General features: G+C 45.8%; 1 protein-coding gene across 1 annotated transcript; it reads left to right on the forward strand.

The window, feature by feature from the left end:
• The first annotated feature begins 5,323 nt into the window (after positions 1 to 5,323).
• On the forward strand, positions 5,324 to 14,920 carry PRXL2C (peroxiredoxin like 2C). The gene is made up of 6 exons (XM_083577178.1): positions 5,324 to 5,536; positions 6,402 to 6,470; positions 7,758 to 7,811; positions 9,883 to 9,988; positions 12,497 to 12,628; positions 14,405 to 14,920. Exons 1-6 carry the CDS (start codon positions 5,345 to 5,347, stop codon positions 14,530 to 14,532), a joined length of 681 nt encoding a protein of 226 aa, XP_083433304.1. The 5' UTR covers positions 5,324 to 5,344; the 3' UTR covers positions 14,533 to 14,920.
• Positions 14,921 to 15,253: the final 333 nt, after the last annotated feature.

Consider the following 15,253-nt stretch of genomic DNA (forward strand, 5'->3'; position numbering starts at 1 on the left):
CTTTCCCACAAAGCAATTTTAAGGCTGCCTCCCTTCTCTTACTCTGGCAAGATCCATTAATTTTATATTTACAACTTCTAAGTTTTGAACATCCACTGTATTATCCATTTCATAACTATATATTATATCATTGCAACCTGCCCAGGGATCTTATGATGAAGTGCAGATAGGAAATATTATAATGAAAAAATAAATAATCAGTTTGCTGCACACACGAAACCTGTATGTGTAGGAAAAACTGTGAAAATTGTTCATAGTTCAACATGTCTTAAGCATGCACGCTCATCTATGTCACTGTATGCATGCGACAAAGTTGTGGGTTATGTGCATTCAGCAAACTAGATGGGCTAGATTAAGAGAATTTCATTTGCATAGTACAATGGGGCTTGATGTACAATTGCAAAGATTTTTGACTCTCAGTGGATTTTTTTAATAGCAAAAACAAAAGAGTCCACGTCCTCAAACTTCTAGATGAAGCTGTTAGAATCCCTGATTCTTAGAAATTCACATGTAGATTTGTATCTGCAGCTCATCACCACACACACACACACACACACACACACACACAAAGTTTGTGTATATAGTTTGTGTATATTGACCCTTATGTTTCCCTCCCCTTATGCTTTTGACTTTTAAAATGAGGCTGCATTTCAAATTGCCTTTTAACCTGTATTTTAAATTGTTTTTTCTTTTTCTTTTTTTCTTATTATGTTTTTACTGAAAATTTATTGATGTTAACGCCCTGAGCCCCGCTCTGGCCAGGGAGGGCGGGGTATAAATAAATATTGTTGTTGTTGTTGTTGTTGTTGTTGTTGTTGTTGTTGTTATTTAGTCTGTGTATATAGTTTGTGAACTACACCTTCACATCTTATCATAGATCTCATATCTCCTAAGTTTTGCCCCAAAGTAGACAGTTAATTTATGTTCTGACAGTAACAAGAATCTTTAGCAGTTCAAATACTCATTACCAGTTGAGAAGAAAGTTTCCTAGCTTCATACACATTAAGATATCACAGAATAGTTAACGATGCTTTAAACTAGAGGGGTTAGGAAATTGTTCCAACACTGCGCAAGCCCCTTGTAGGAAGTGACTGAGCCATCTTTGCTGATGTGTGTGTGTGTGTAGGTTTATTTCCTGAAGCCAAGTAGTGGGATTTTGTGCATTCCAAGTGGATGCTTCAAATATGGATCATTTAAATGGATTTCCCTCTAAGCAAATAATCTTATCTCTAATGCAATTTGTTTGAGGCATCCGGATACCGCCAAGCATTCATCCGAGTCAGCTGAGCTTAATTATTGTACTCTTTTGTTTTATTTAAGTTAATTTTATTCACATGGTTTGGAGTAGCACTATTTTTAAAGCACAATATTTTGCCTTCATTTGGCTGTAGTTGTTCTCTTTAGTGTTCACTGCAAAGCTCAAAGAGTCCCTTTCACTGATAAAGTTTACACTGAATTGCCCCATATCTTTTTGACATTATCATTCTGCAGCACCCTTTTAAACAGGAGTATTGGATAAGATCTCCAGAGGGCCAATCCAGGTCTTACTAAACAGATTCAGGAATGTTTATGCCGCACATAGTAAGCAGGACTCCAAGCATAGCTGTCAACTTACAGATTTGAAAATAAGGGACCAGCAGCCTTGAAAATAAGGGACCAGCAGCCAAAATAAGGGACCTGCAGCCTCACCTGTTCCAGGCACTCCAGTCTTCCTGTCCTCCTGCAGTCTGGTCAAACTCATGCTGGTAGCTTCGAGAACACTGTCCAACCAACTTTGTAACCAGAGGTTCAACTGAATAGAATCTGAATCACATGCACCACAAGGCCTATGCAGCCTCAACTTAAGATGGCTCCCCGGCCTGGCTTTGCACTGCAAAGTTTGCAGCAGCACGTGCAACAAAATGGCGTCCAGCATTCAAAAACCCCCTCAGCTTGCATTAACTAGCCACACACAAGGCATGCAAGCTCCACCCCCAGTCGTTCTTAGACTTCTTATTGGGTGAGCAACACAGCCAAGCCACACAGTTGGAGCCTCCCTCCTCCGTGGCCGGCAGGGAGGGAGGGAGAGGAGCTGCTTCCTTTGAAATTTAAGGGACATCATTTAAGGGACATTTAAGGGACATCCATCAATAAGGGACTGGTGGCTGAGTGTGCATGACGGAGCATAGCAGGTGGGCAACCCAGGCAAGTCTCCCCTCGCCCCTAGTTGTTACTGTCACCTCACCACTGCCTTTTTAACTGGTTATACAAGTGTGCTTTAAGTGCACTATACCAACGTGATGGCGATGGTGAGCTTATGGCAAATTCACTATATTTTTCAAAACGTTTTTTTAAAAATCGTTTTCACAGCGTTTTTTATATGTGTCTAGATTCCACCTGAGCTGCAAAAGGTGGGGAGGTTTGGGTGAACTGGGGCGGAGGGGGGCCTTGGGCAAGGTGTAAAGGGAGGTGGAGTGGCAACTGGGGTGGGTGGATGTGGTTGGCTTGAAATGCCCCCTGCCTCAAATCCTGGAGAGCTGCTGCCAGCCAGTGTAGGAAATATTGAATCACATGGACCAAAGGCAGCTTCCTACATTCATGCAGTGTACACTACAATGGGGCGGAATCCAGACTGGCTTACGAGTCACCATTGTGCACAACTTGCTCCATCTGTATATGGTGGTCTGTATGCAGGATGGCTTTACACCCTTATTGGTAAAAAAGGTAAAGGACCCCTAGATAGTTAAGCCCAGTCAAAGGCGACTATGGGGTTGCAGGGCTCATCTCTCTTTCTGGCCGAGGGAGCGGTGTTTGTCCACAGACAGCTTTCCGGGTCATGTGGCCAACGTGACTAAACCGCTTCTGGCGCAACTGAACACTGTGACGGAAACCAGAGCGCACGGAAACGCTGTTTACCTTCCTGCCGCAACAGTACCTATTTATCTACTTGCGCTGGTGTGCTTTCGAACTGCTAGGTTGGCAGGAGCTGGGACAGAGCAACGGGAGCTCACCCCGTCATGGGGATTCGAACCGCCGACCTTCCAATCGGCAAGCCCAAGAGGCTCCATGGTTTAGACCACAGTGCCGCCCGCGTCCCTTCAAGGACATCCACCATGTAGAGCATATTACAGCAATCCAGATTGGAGGTTACTAGAGCATGAGTAACTCTGGCCAAGCTATTCCTACCATCAGAGCAGTCGTTGCCATTGGGTTTACTAGTGTGTTGCACCTGGGTGCCGGCCTCTCAGGGGCGCCCCAGCGAGTGGGGGAGCTGCGTGGCTTTGCCAGCGGCCTCCCCTTTCCCTCCTGCATGCCTGTCAGCTGTGCCCCATCAACCATATGGCTGGCGGCGGGCATGCAGCTTGCCTCCCAAGTTTCTGCGAGAGGAGAGCAATCCCTGCAGAGGCTTAGGATGGAAGCTGGTGATTACCCAATTCCTGAGAAAATGGGAAGGTTCCCTTACCCCCTCCCTCCTTGCAGAGAAAACATTTGGTCAGTTTGGGAGTCAAAATGGTTTCAGGGCGGTCTTCCTGTGCTGCTCCAGACATGTGGTCCACATATCTATGTACGTGCTTGGTTGGTACATTTTTTAAAAAACGCAATTCTTCCTAAAATAGACACAATATTGCAAGTAATTTCCACTAATACTGTACCATATATTTTTCTATTTTAAAAAATATATATCGCATTCTATTCAGACTTTCCCCATCAACACACAATTCTTTACACACTTGGTTTTTTAAAAATGTATTTTTATTAAAGATTTCCTTGGTTTACAAAAGTATGTGCAATGTCTCTGTCTTTCTCTTTTTTCTCTCCAAGTAACATTTTTACAGATCAGTTTCATTTGTTGAGACATTTGGAAGAAAATGGGGAAAGAGGTGGAGGGGGGGAAGGTGAGGAGGGGTGGTTGGTACACTGATGAACGTTTATTATATATAGAAGACCTTAAATTTTTTATCACAGGGCAAAAGCCACACATTCTCCACGCAGAGAAGACTGAGGAGGGGAACGCCGAAGGGATCCTATATAATATAATATATTATAATAATTTATTATTTATACCCCGCCAATCTGACTGGGTCTCCCCAGCCACTCTGGGCGGCTTCCAACCAAATATCAAAAACAATACAGCGTCAGACATTAAAAACTTCCCTAAACAGGGCCACCTTCAGGTGTTTTAATTTTAAAAGTAAAATAGTTGTTTATTGCCTTGACATGTGCTGGGAGCGTGTTCTACAGGGCGGGTGCCACTACCGAGAAAGCCCTCTGCCTGGTTCCCTGTAACCTCACTTCTTGCAGCGAGGGAACCGCCAGAAGGCCCTCGGCGCTGGACCTCAGTGTCCAGGGTGGAGACGCTCCTTCAGGTATACAGGACCAAGGCCTTAGGGCTTTAAAGGTCAGCACCAACACTTTGAATTGTGCTTGGAAACGTACTGGGAGCCAATGAAGATCTTTCAGTACCGATGTTATATGGTCTCAGTGGCCGATCCCAGTCACCAGTCTAGCTGCCGCATTCTGGATTAATTGCAGTTTCTGAGTCACCTTCAAAGGTAGCCCCATGTAGAGCGCATTGCAGTACAGTGGTACCTCGGGTTAAGTACTTACTTCATTCCGGAGGTCCGTTCTTAACCTGAAACTGTTCTTAACCTGAAGCACCACTTTAGCTAATGGGGGCCTCCTGCTGCTGCTGTGCCACCAGAGCCCAATTTCTGTTCTTATCCTGAAGCAAAGTTCTTAACCTGAAGCACTATTTCTGGGTTAGCGGAGTCTGTAACCTGAAGCATATGTAAGCCAAGGTACCACTGTAGTCCAATTGGGAGATAACCAGAGTATGCACCACTCTGGCGAGGCAGTCCGTGAGCAGATAGGGTCTCAGCCTGCGTACCAGATGGAGCTGGTAAACAGCTGCCCTGGACACAGAATTGACCTGCGCCTCCATGGACAGCTGTGAGTTCAAAATGACTCCCAGGCTGCGCACCTGGTCCTTCAGGGGCACAGTCACCCCATTCAGGACCAGGGAGTCCCCCACACCTGCCCGTCTCCTGTCCCCCCAAAAACAGTACTGTACTTCTGTCTTGCCAGGATTCAATCTCAATCCATTGGCCGCCATCCATCCTCCAACCCCCTCCAGACACTCACACAGGACCTCCTAACGTGACGTCTAGCCATTTCTTGCGCCAGGAGAACTTAGCCAGCGCGCCTGTTTTGGCGCAAATGGGAACATGGCGAAGCGCCCCGATGGCTGCCCTCGCCTTCCCTTCCCTCCTCTGGGCGGAGTTCCCCAGCCCAAAACCAGGGAAGGAGTTCAGGCTCTCCGCCCCGGCCGGCCTCCCCCCTCCGCCTCCCTGCCCGGGGTCCCAGCATGGCGGGCCAGGGCGCCCCGGAGCCCCCGCTGCCCGTCACGCGCCAAGTGGGTGCCCGTGTTCGCCCCCTCGCCCAGGCGCCCGTGGAGCTGCGAGACGCCGCCCGGCGCCTGGTGGTGGACGCGGCCGGGAAAGCGGTTCCCTTCGGATCCCTGTACCGGGAGCGGAAGGCGATCGTGGTGTTTGTGCGGGTAAGGCGGAGGGGGAGATCCACCCCGCAAAAAGTGATTCTTTTTTAAAGGGAACTGGAAAAGTCTTGCGCTTTTTTGCAAGACTTTCGTTTCGTCTTGCAAACAGGAAATCGGAAATCGGATCGCGGTCCGGATTGCAGCGGAGGCCTTGGAGGAAACCGGGCCGTCCGATGCACGTTCGTTTTAGGCAGGCATTCTTCACCCCATTTACCTGGGACTTATCCTTGTTGAATTCAGTAGGGCTTTTGTTTTCTTCGTAGACACGTGGCAAGGATCGCGCTTCAATAGCGCTGCGCTCTTACTACTTCAGTGCAGTGGCTGATCACTTTCCTTTCTAAAGAGGAAAGAAATCTTCTCTTGATCACGCTTCCCGAGTTGTGATGGATCCAATCGCAACACGTTTGTGCATGACTGAAGCAATAATTCTAAAGAAGGGGTGGGACTTTTAAACAGGGCTGTAGCCAAATTAAAGGAGTTTTAATTCGCTCACCTGAGGTTTTCTGCCCTTCCACCTAGTAAATAAAGGACTTGCTGGTTTTGTTCTGGAAAAGAAAAGAAAAAATATAATGGGCAGTGTACAAAACTCCCAGAAAGCATGCAATTATCTTTTATCTCTTAGCCCTCCCCTCAAAAGAAGATTTTTCTTCTTTTTAGTTTTTTGATGCTCTGACCTTTGAGCGAACAGGTATGAAATCATTAAAAGCAGTGTGATGGATCCAGACCTCCAGCCTCCAACTCTACTATAGATGGCTTTCTGATCTATCCTATTTAAGCCTCAGCGTACTTACCTATCCCCCCCCCCCCATTTTGAGACCTACACTGTTTGATTACAGTTGTTCTGACACTCCTCGTTGTCTCTTTTCAGCATTTCTTGTGTTATGCCTGTAAGGAATATGTGGAGGATCTGGGCAAAATTCCCAAGACATTTTTACAAGTAAGTTAAAAAAAAAAAAGTATTGTGAAGTCCAATATAGGGCAATTTACTGTATTTACACATATCTTCGATTACTTTATAATGCATGCACTAATGAATTTGTTCTCCTTCATGCTTTTTGTCATTCTTTTTAAATATTCAGTATCAGCTGAGCACCCTGGAAGCCAAAGAATCAGTATCGCAAACAGTAGTTCCTTCTTGGTTTGCAAGAATACGTATGCACTAATTTGTTATATTAATAACAGAATAAAAAAGAAAGACAGACAGAGGTGAGGTTTCAGAGGAAACTGCTGTGATAAATATGTATAATAATAATAATAATTTATTATTTATACCCCGCCCATCTGGCTGGGACCCCCTATCCACTCTGGACAGCTTCCAACAAAACACTAAAATACAATAACCTATTAAACATTAAAAGCTTCCCTAAACAGGGCTGCCTTCAGATGTCTTCTAAAAGTTTGGTAGTTATTTTTCTCTTTGACATCTGGTGGGAGGGTGTTCCACAAGGCGGGTGCCACTACCGAGAAGGCCCTCTGCCTGGTTCCCTGTAACCTCACTTCTTACAGGGAGGGAATCGCCAGAAGGCCCTTGGCGCTGGACCTCAGCGTCCAGACAGAACGATAGAGGTGGAGACGCTCCTTCAGGTATACTGGACCGAGGCCGTCCAGTATATGTAGACCACCATCAGCCCCCAACCTCCTTTGTAAAGAGGAAAATCCTTTAAAAGCTGAAAAGGCCTATGCTTCAAGAATCCTGCATGGAGCTCCACTGTACATGGTTACAGAGAAATAGTGCCAATCAGCACTAAAAAGGTTATGTTCAAATAACCAGTCTAGAAAACTAATCACTACAGTAGTACCTCGGGTTAAGAACTGCATTCGTTCTGGAGGTCCGTTCTTAACCTGAAACTGTTCTTAACCTGAAGCACCACTTTAGCTAATGGGGCCTCCTGCTGCTGCCACGCCGCCACCGCCGCTCAGTTTCTGTTGTCATCCTGAAGCAAAGCTCTTAACCCGAAGTACTACTGTAATTAATAACATTCCAGAATTGGCTGCACAATCCAAAAACATTTCTGCCGTCGTATCTGATTCTTACACAGTTGTATCATCACTGTAAATTGCCATCATATCATCCCATTTTGAGAGTCTCTGATGGCATAGCTGTTGTGAAGTCCACCTTAAGCATTTATTATCTTGCCACAATGATCATATTGTAAGTACTAGCTGCAGTTTAAATATTTATATATACTTTTGGTGTGTTTCCCCTGACACCTTCCCCATTTAGGATGCAAATGTCAGACTTGTGGTTATTGGACAATCATCGCACCATCACATTAAGGTAGGTCCGTGTAAGTCGGAGTTATTCTACTGGCATATTCTGAACTCGGCTATTTCACCTCTGAGCAGGTACAGGGAAGCAAACTGGTAAATGGACTTTTGTGCATTTCCCTCTCTCTTCACAACCAGTGTGAAGTAGGTGCTGATGTAAGTGGCATCATCTATACCTGGGAGCAAATCGAAATAAGGTCTGCATCAGAAGCCCTTCTCCAGGTGCCCACATCTTTGGAGGGTACCACAGAGAAGTCTTGTTGTTTTTTTCGGGTGGCACCAAAGCTGTGGAATATTTTTTTTACTGCTTTTGCAATATTAGGTTGTTATTATTTTATTTTTTTAATTTTGTTATTGAAAACTGCCTTCAGGTATTGGGCAATGAGGTGGGATTTAAGGTTTATAAATAATAGTGCAGTCCCGTGCATATCTACTAAGAAGTAAGTCTTGGTGGCTCTATGTATAGGTTTGCACTTAAATAAATAAAAAGAAAAGTTATGTGAGCCATGTTCACATCTGCATGATACATTTAAATGTGCTCTCTGTCACTTGAACAGCCATGATTTCCTCTAAAGAATAATGGAAACTAGTTTGTTACGGGTGCTGGGAATAATAATTTTTTTGGGTGTTCTACCCCCCAGTACCTTGCCAACAAAGGTCCGTATAGTTAAAGCTATGGTTTTCCCAGTAGTGATGTATGGAAGTGAGAGCTGGACCATAAAGAAGGCTGATCGCCGAAGAATTGATGCTTTTGAATTATGGTGCTGGAGGAGACTCTTGAGAGTCCCATGGACTGCAAGAAGATCAAACCTATCCATTCTGAAGGAAATCAGCCCTGAGTGCTCACTGAAAGGACAGATCCTGAAGCTGAGGCTCCAATACTTTGGCCACCTCATGAGAAGAGAAGACTCCCTGGAAAAGACCCTGATGTTGGGAAAGATGGAGGGCACAAGGAGAAGGGGACGACAGAGGACGAGATGGTTGGATAGTGTCTTCGAAGCTACAAACATGAGTCTGAACAAACTGCGGGAGGCAGTGGAAGACAGGAGTGCCTGGCGTGCTCTGGTCCATGGGGTCACGAAGAGTTGGACACGACTAAACGACTAAACAACAACAAACCCCCAGTACCCTTAACAAACTACAGTTCCCAGTATCCTTTGGGAGGAAACCAAGACTGTTGGCACAAGTGTGCTTTAAATGTATAGCATGGATGTTACCACTTGTGTTTGTCTAATACTGTATATCATTACTAAAATATATGTGAATAAGGACAATTGGTTTCCAGTGGGCTTGTTTTTAAGGGGAAACACTGTAAAGTCCCACCAAAGAGGAACCTTTCCTTGAATACACACATCTAAGCCCACAGGGATAGCTGCATTTTAAGTGTGGCGCTTGAAGGTTTTCAAAATCAAAATTACTCTCTGGTCCTAAATACACTGACCTGGAAATGAGTCCCACTCATTTTAGTGACAGTTATTTCCAAACATGTATGCCTAGGGCTACATCCATACAACATAATCTTAAACATGTTGACGCGGGAGAAAGTCCCATTGAATGTAATGAGACTGGGACCTCCCCATACATGTGCAGCCTTTGTTTTCCAAGTAAAGGAAAAGGGACCCCAGACCATTAGGTCCAGTCGTGGCCAACTCTGGGGTTGCAGCGCTCATCTCGCTTTATTGGCCGAGGGAGCCGGCGTACAGCTTCCGGGTCATGTGGCCAGCATGACTAAGCCACTTCTGGCGACCCAGAGCAGCACACGGAAATGCCGTTTACCTTCCCACTAGAGTGGTACCTATTTATCTACTTGCACTTTGACGTGCTTTCGAACTGCTAGGTTGGCAGGAGCAGGGACCGAGCAACAGGAGCTCACCCCGTCGTGGGGATTCGAACCGCTGACCTTCTGATCGGCAAGTCCTAGGCTCTGTGGTTTAACCCACAGCACCACCCATGTCCCTCGTTTTCCAAGTAGTTAGTAATAATATTTTTTATTATTCTACCCCGCTCATCTGCCTGGGTTGCCCCAGCCACTCTGGGCAGCTTTCCAATGCATTATTTTGATATTTACATGTTTCTTGCAGCCATTTTGCACTTTGACAGGTTATTCTCATGAAATGTATGTGGATCCTGAAAGGGAAATCTACAGGACGCTTGGGATGAAAAGGGGTGAAGCATCCGCTACAACAGGTAAGCTGTGGTACCAACTGTAAACACAGAGGCCACAGCACAAAAAGTAGTCACGTAAGGAACTATAGATCACAAGCAATTTCCCTCTCATACTCACAGAAAAACATACAACTGGTTTATCACTTGTGGCAATGAATAACTAAGGATTATACCCAGTATTAGATCAGGTCCCAGTCACCAGTCTAGCTGCCGCATTCTGGATTAGTTTTAGTTTCTGGGTCACCTTCAAAGGTAGCCCCACATAGAGCGCATTGCAATAGTCGAAGTGGGAGATAACTAGAGCATGCACCACTCTGGCAAGACAGTCTGTGGGCAGATAGGGTCTCAGCCTGCGTACCAGATTGAGCTGGTAGACAGCTGCCCTGGACACAGAATTGACCTGCACCTCCATGGACAGCTGTGAGTCCAAAATGACTCCCAGGCTGCGCACCTGGTCTTTCAGGGGCACAGTTACCCCATTCAGGACCAGGGAGTCCTCCACACCTGCCTGCCCCATCCCACAAAAACAGTACTTCTTTCTTGTCAGGATTCAACCTCAATCCTTTAGCCGCCATCCATCCTCCAGCCACCTCCATATGACACCATATCTAAAGCACATGGCTTCCCCAAAAAAATCCTGGGAACTATAGTTTGTGGCTCCATGGTAAGTAAACTACAGCTCCCAGATCTCTGTTAAAGTAGTATAAATGTGCTTTAACTATATGGTGTGGATTTGGGGCCAACCCAGCCATGAGGGGCTGAGGCAGTTGCCTCGGGTGGTGGAAGCCCATGAAGGCAGCACCCTGACCAACTCCCCCCCGCCTCCCCTGGAGCAGCAGCACTGGTTTCTCATGAGAGCTCACTGCAATCTCGCAAAATCTTACTGAAATATCACAAGAGATTTCAGTGACATCTCGTGGATCTTGCTGCCACCTCATGGGTTCTGCTGCACAACCCAGATAAGGGGGAAAGCATAAAAGCAGTGTGATCCTCTGTTGATGGATTATTATATATCAACATGTGTGTAGAGGGAGTGTGTGTTTTAAGCTTGGACTTAAATGACAACTGAATGGGGGGAAAATACAGTCTGTGACAATCCAATTAGAGCATAAATATTCAGCATGACTCTTAATAGCTGCAGTGCTTTGCGATAACCTTGCATCTGGATTCGCTCCCCTATGAATCATTGGGACTGTAGGGTTTACAGAGAAACAATTTACATAATACTTTTTCTAGCAGTCTGCGTTAGATTCCTATTCTCGCATAAGTCACCCCACTTGAAAACTGAACAAGAGAGGAAGGCTGCAATCCTAAACAATTATTAGGTAGTAAGTCCCATTAGGTATTATTAGGTAGTAAGTCCCGGGATGCGGGTGGCGCTGTGGGTTAAACCACAGAGCCTAGGACTTGCTGATCAGAAGGTCAGCGATTTGAATCCCTGCGACGGGGTGAGCTCCTGTTGCTCGGTCCCTGCTGCTGCCCACCTAGCAGTTCGAAAGCACAAAGTGCAAGTAGATAAATAGGTACCGCTCCAGCGGGAAGGTAAACGGTGTTTCCGTGCACTGCTCTGGTTCACCAGAAGCGGCTTAGTCATGCTGGCCACATGACCCAGAAGCTCCCTTGGCCAATAAAGCGAGATGAGCGCCGCAACCCCAGAGTCAGTCATGACTGGACCTATTATTACTAACTACTTGGAAAACGAGGGACACGGGTGGTGCTGTGGGTTAAACCACAGAGCCTAGGACTTGCCGATCAGAAGGTCAGCAGTTTGAATCCCCGCAACGGGGTGAGCTCCGGTTGCTCTGTCCCTGTTCCTGCCAACCTAGCAGTTCGAAAGCATGTCAGAGTGCAAGTAGATAAATAGGTACCACTCTGGCGGGAAGGTAAACGGCGTTTCCGTGCACTGCTCTGGTTCACCAGAAGCGGCTTATTCATGCTGGCCACATGACCCAGAAGCTCCCTTGGCCAATGAAGCGAGATGAGCACCGCAACCCCAGAGTCGGTCATGACTGGACCTAATGGTCAGGGGTCCCTTTACCTTTACCTTTAAGTCCCATTGGGACTTCGGAGTAAGCACAAAGACAGGTTTGCATTGTTAGGCTTGGGTGGGAAGATAGCTGGCCTTAGAAGGAAAAGTCCATTGTTGTTGGTGGTTTATGAGTAGAGAAATTTCTGCTTTTCCTCCTCAGTCTGATCACTTCCGTTTTCTTATTGGATAGTCAAATGGCTTGCTCTCTCCTAAGCACATTTAGAGAACAACAACTACCAGACTTTTAGAAGACATCTGAAGGCAGCCCTATTTAGGGAAGCTTTTAATATTTGATGGATTACTGTATTTTAATATTTTGTTGGAAGCCGCCCAGAATGGGTGGGGTATAAATAATAAATTATTATTATTATTATTAATTCCAACTGACTGACTTGCACAAAACCATGCATAGATGTAGCCAGGTATGCTTGCAAGATCTGCAGAGCAAACTTAATTTCTCATGCAAAGTACGCTTTCTCTTCTATATCATATCATTTCAGTGCAAAGTCCTCATGTAAAATCCAACCTGCTGTCAGGAAGCATCAAGAGCATGTGGAGAGCAATGACGAGCCCTGCATTTGATTTTCAAGGAGATCCAGCTCAGCAGGGGGGCACTTTGATTTTAGGTCCAGGTAAGGCTGTTTGTTAAAATTAACCTTTGCCTCGGTTATGCTTACATGATGCATTTGTTCCCCTGGATATACTGGTGAAAAGTGGCCAAGCCCTTGCCTCCCTTTCTTCATACCATTGAGATTTCACACATGCACACACTTAAGGAACTTAGCAGATAAACATGCTACCACCAGATACCATGGATTTAATGGGTGGAGGGAGAGCAGCCAATCTGTGCTCTCCAGTGTGATGTAGTGGTTAAGAGCTGTAGTCTCGTAATCTGGTGAACCGGGTTCGCTTCCCCACTCCTCCACATGCAGCTGCTGGGTGACCTTGGGCCAGTCACACTTCTCTGAAGTCTCTCAGCCCCACTCACCTCACAGAGTGTTTGTTGTGGGGGAGGAAGGGAAAGGAGAATGTTAGCCGCTTTGAGACTCCTTAAAGGGAGTGAAAGGCAGGATATCAAATCCAAACTCTTCTTCTTCCCCACTTCACAACTATCAATGACGTTAATGGGTCTTCTTTCTGACTTGGCCCTGGTGCTATGTGGTTATTTTGTTGTGTGACCTCTCCTTCCTTCCCTTAATGTGCTATGCTCAAGAAATGATGCTAGATAGTTGGAAGTCCAAACCCCCACAGTGCAGGAATATACAGCTGTCTCTTGCATGGATCAAACCTGCAAACTTGGCATTGATCAGCACTACACTCGAACCAACTGAGCTCTCCAGCTGGGGGAGATTTGAACTTGTGGCAGTGGGAGAAACCTCCTGTTTAGTGGTACAGGGAGTTGTGCTGGGGACATGCCTACATTGCTGCAAGTTCGTTGTTGTGAGTGGGTTGCATGTGGGTGTCATCAACAGCACAGTCCTTGATTGGTGGGCTTTGGTGGTGTTTTAAGTGGTTATTGGGGGGGGCGTGTTTGAGCCCCCCGCTCCTAGTTTGAGCACATACAGTGGTACCTCGGGTTACAGACGCTTCAGGTTACAGATGCTTCAGGTTACAGACTCCGCTAACCCAGAAATAGTGCTTCAGGTTAAGAACTTTGCTTCAGGATGAGAACAGAAATCGTGCTCCGGCGGCACGGTGGCAGCGGGAGGCCCCATTAGCAAAAGTGGTGCTTCAGGTTAAGAACAGTTTCAAGTTAAGAACAAACCTCCAGAACAAATTAAGTTCTTAACCTGAGGTACCACTGTATATGACAGTCATTGTGCTGATGTAGCAACACATAATCACAATTTCTCTTCCCCTGCAGCATAATCAGAGTATAGTAATCAGTAAATGGGGTGTTTTGTTATCTGGAAAGTACTCCCCCCCCCAAAAAAAAATCCATAGCTGATATAGAATATACAGGACCGTCTTTAGCAGATGTGGCGCTGGGGTGCAAATATCCACTCAGCACCCCCAAATTACCACAGATCGGGGGGGCGAAGCTGCGCAACTCTCCCCCATGCCGCTACAGGAGAGCAATCCCCGCAGAGGCTTGGGAGGCAAGCTGCACGCCCGCCAGCCATATGTTTGAGGGGGCGCAGCTGGCGGGCGTGCAGGGAAAGGGGAGGCCCCCAGCAAAGCTGTGCAGCTCCCCCACTCGCTGGGGCGCCCCTGAGAGGCCGACGCCCTGGGGCAACGAACCACTAAGCCGTATGGAAAAGACGGCTCTGAGAATATGAACAACCAGCTCCCGTATCCGACAACCAAGGCACCAGACCGCATTGGCTGAAAAGATAGGTGATTGTGAATATTGGTAGCAATATTTTGTAGATAGGCAGTAACAGGCTTGGTTTTTTTTAACCCCCCAGGGAATGAAATCCACCATGTGCACCTCGACCAGAACAGGTTGGACCATGTTCCCATTAACACTGTTTTGCAACTTGCTGGAGTTCAAGCAGTAAACTTCACCAACAGATCTCCAATTATTGATGTGTGACTTCGTCAAAAGAAGAAAAAATCCAGGGGGCGAGTTAAACGATACATGTCAACAGTGTTTTCAGCAAATAATTTTGGGTGAGGTTGCTATAACATTGGAAGATTCCTGGCTACTGAATAGTTCGGTTTCCGGTGGGTAAAAATGGACGTCACACTTTATTGTTTCATTGAACACAAAGTTAAGTTGTGATGTGTTTAACAACAACAAAAGTGATGTTTAAACTTGCATAAAAATATACTTGGCATACAGTGTATAGGTTTTATTCCATCACAGCCTTTATTATTATTAGTGAGTTCTGTCTTCTGAACCCCCGTCTCACAATGACTTAATAAAAGGACATGTTTTTCTACAGATTAAATAAAAATGTAAATTTCTACTGTCTGTAAAACAGCTTCTTCGATGAGTCAAAACAAAATGGTTATGATTTGGACCCAGTGGTGGAGACTGTGCAGTCCTCTTCAAGAATATTGACATGGACTCAATGGGTAGTAGACAACTAAGTTTTATTCAGAGTAAATTCTAAGAAATGAATTAATTTGTCTGCTCTGAATAAAACTTAATTGAATACCACCTGATAGGCTGTGAGGAATTGAAACGTGCAAAGGAAAGTAATTTTGTGTCCTGTCCCCCAGAACTATGTAGGGAATTACTTCCAGACCTTGAGTTAAAACTTCTGCATTTTGGGGGGGGGGAGAGATAGGAAAACCTGTAACATCAAACA

Source organism: Podarcis filfolensis, assembly GCF_964270895.1.
Source record: "Podarcis filfolensis genome assembly, chromosome: 11".
In the NCBI taxonomy this organism is placed as follows: Eukaryota; Metazoa; Chordata; class Lepidosauria; order Squamata; family Lacertidae; genus Podarcis; species Podarcis filfolensis.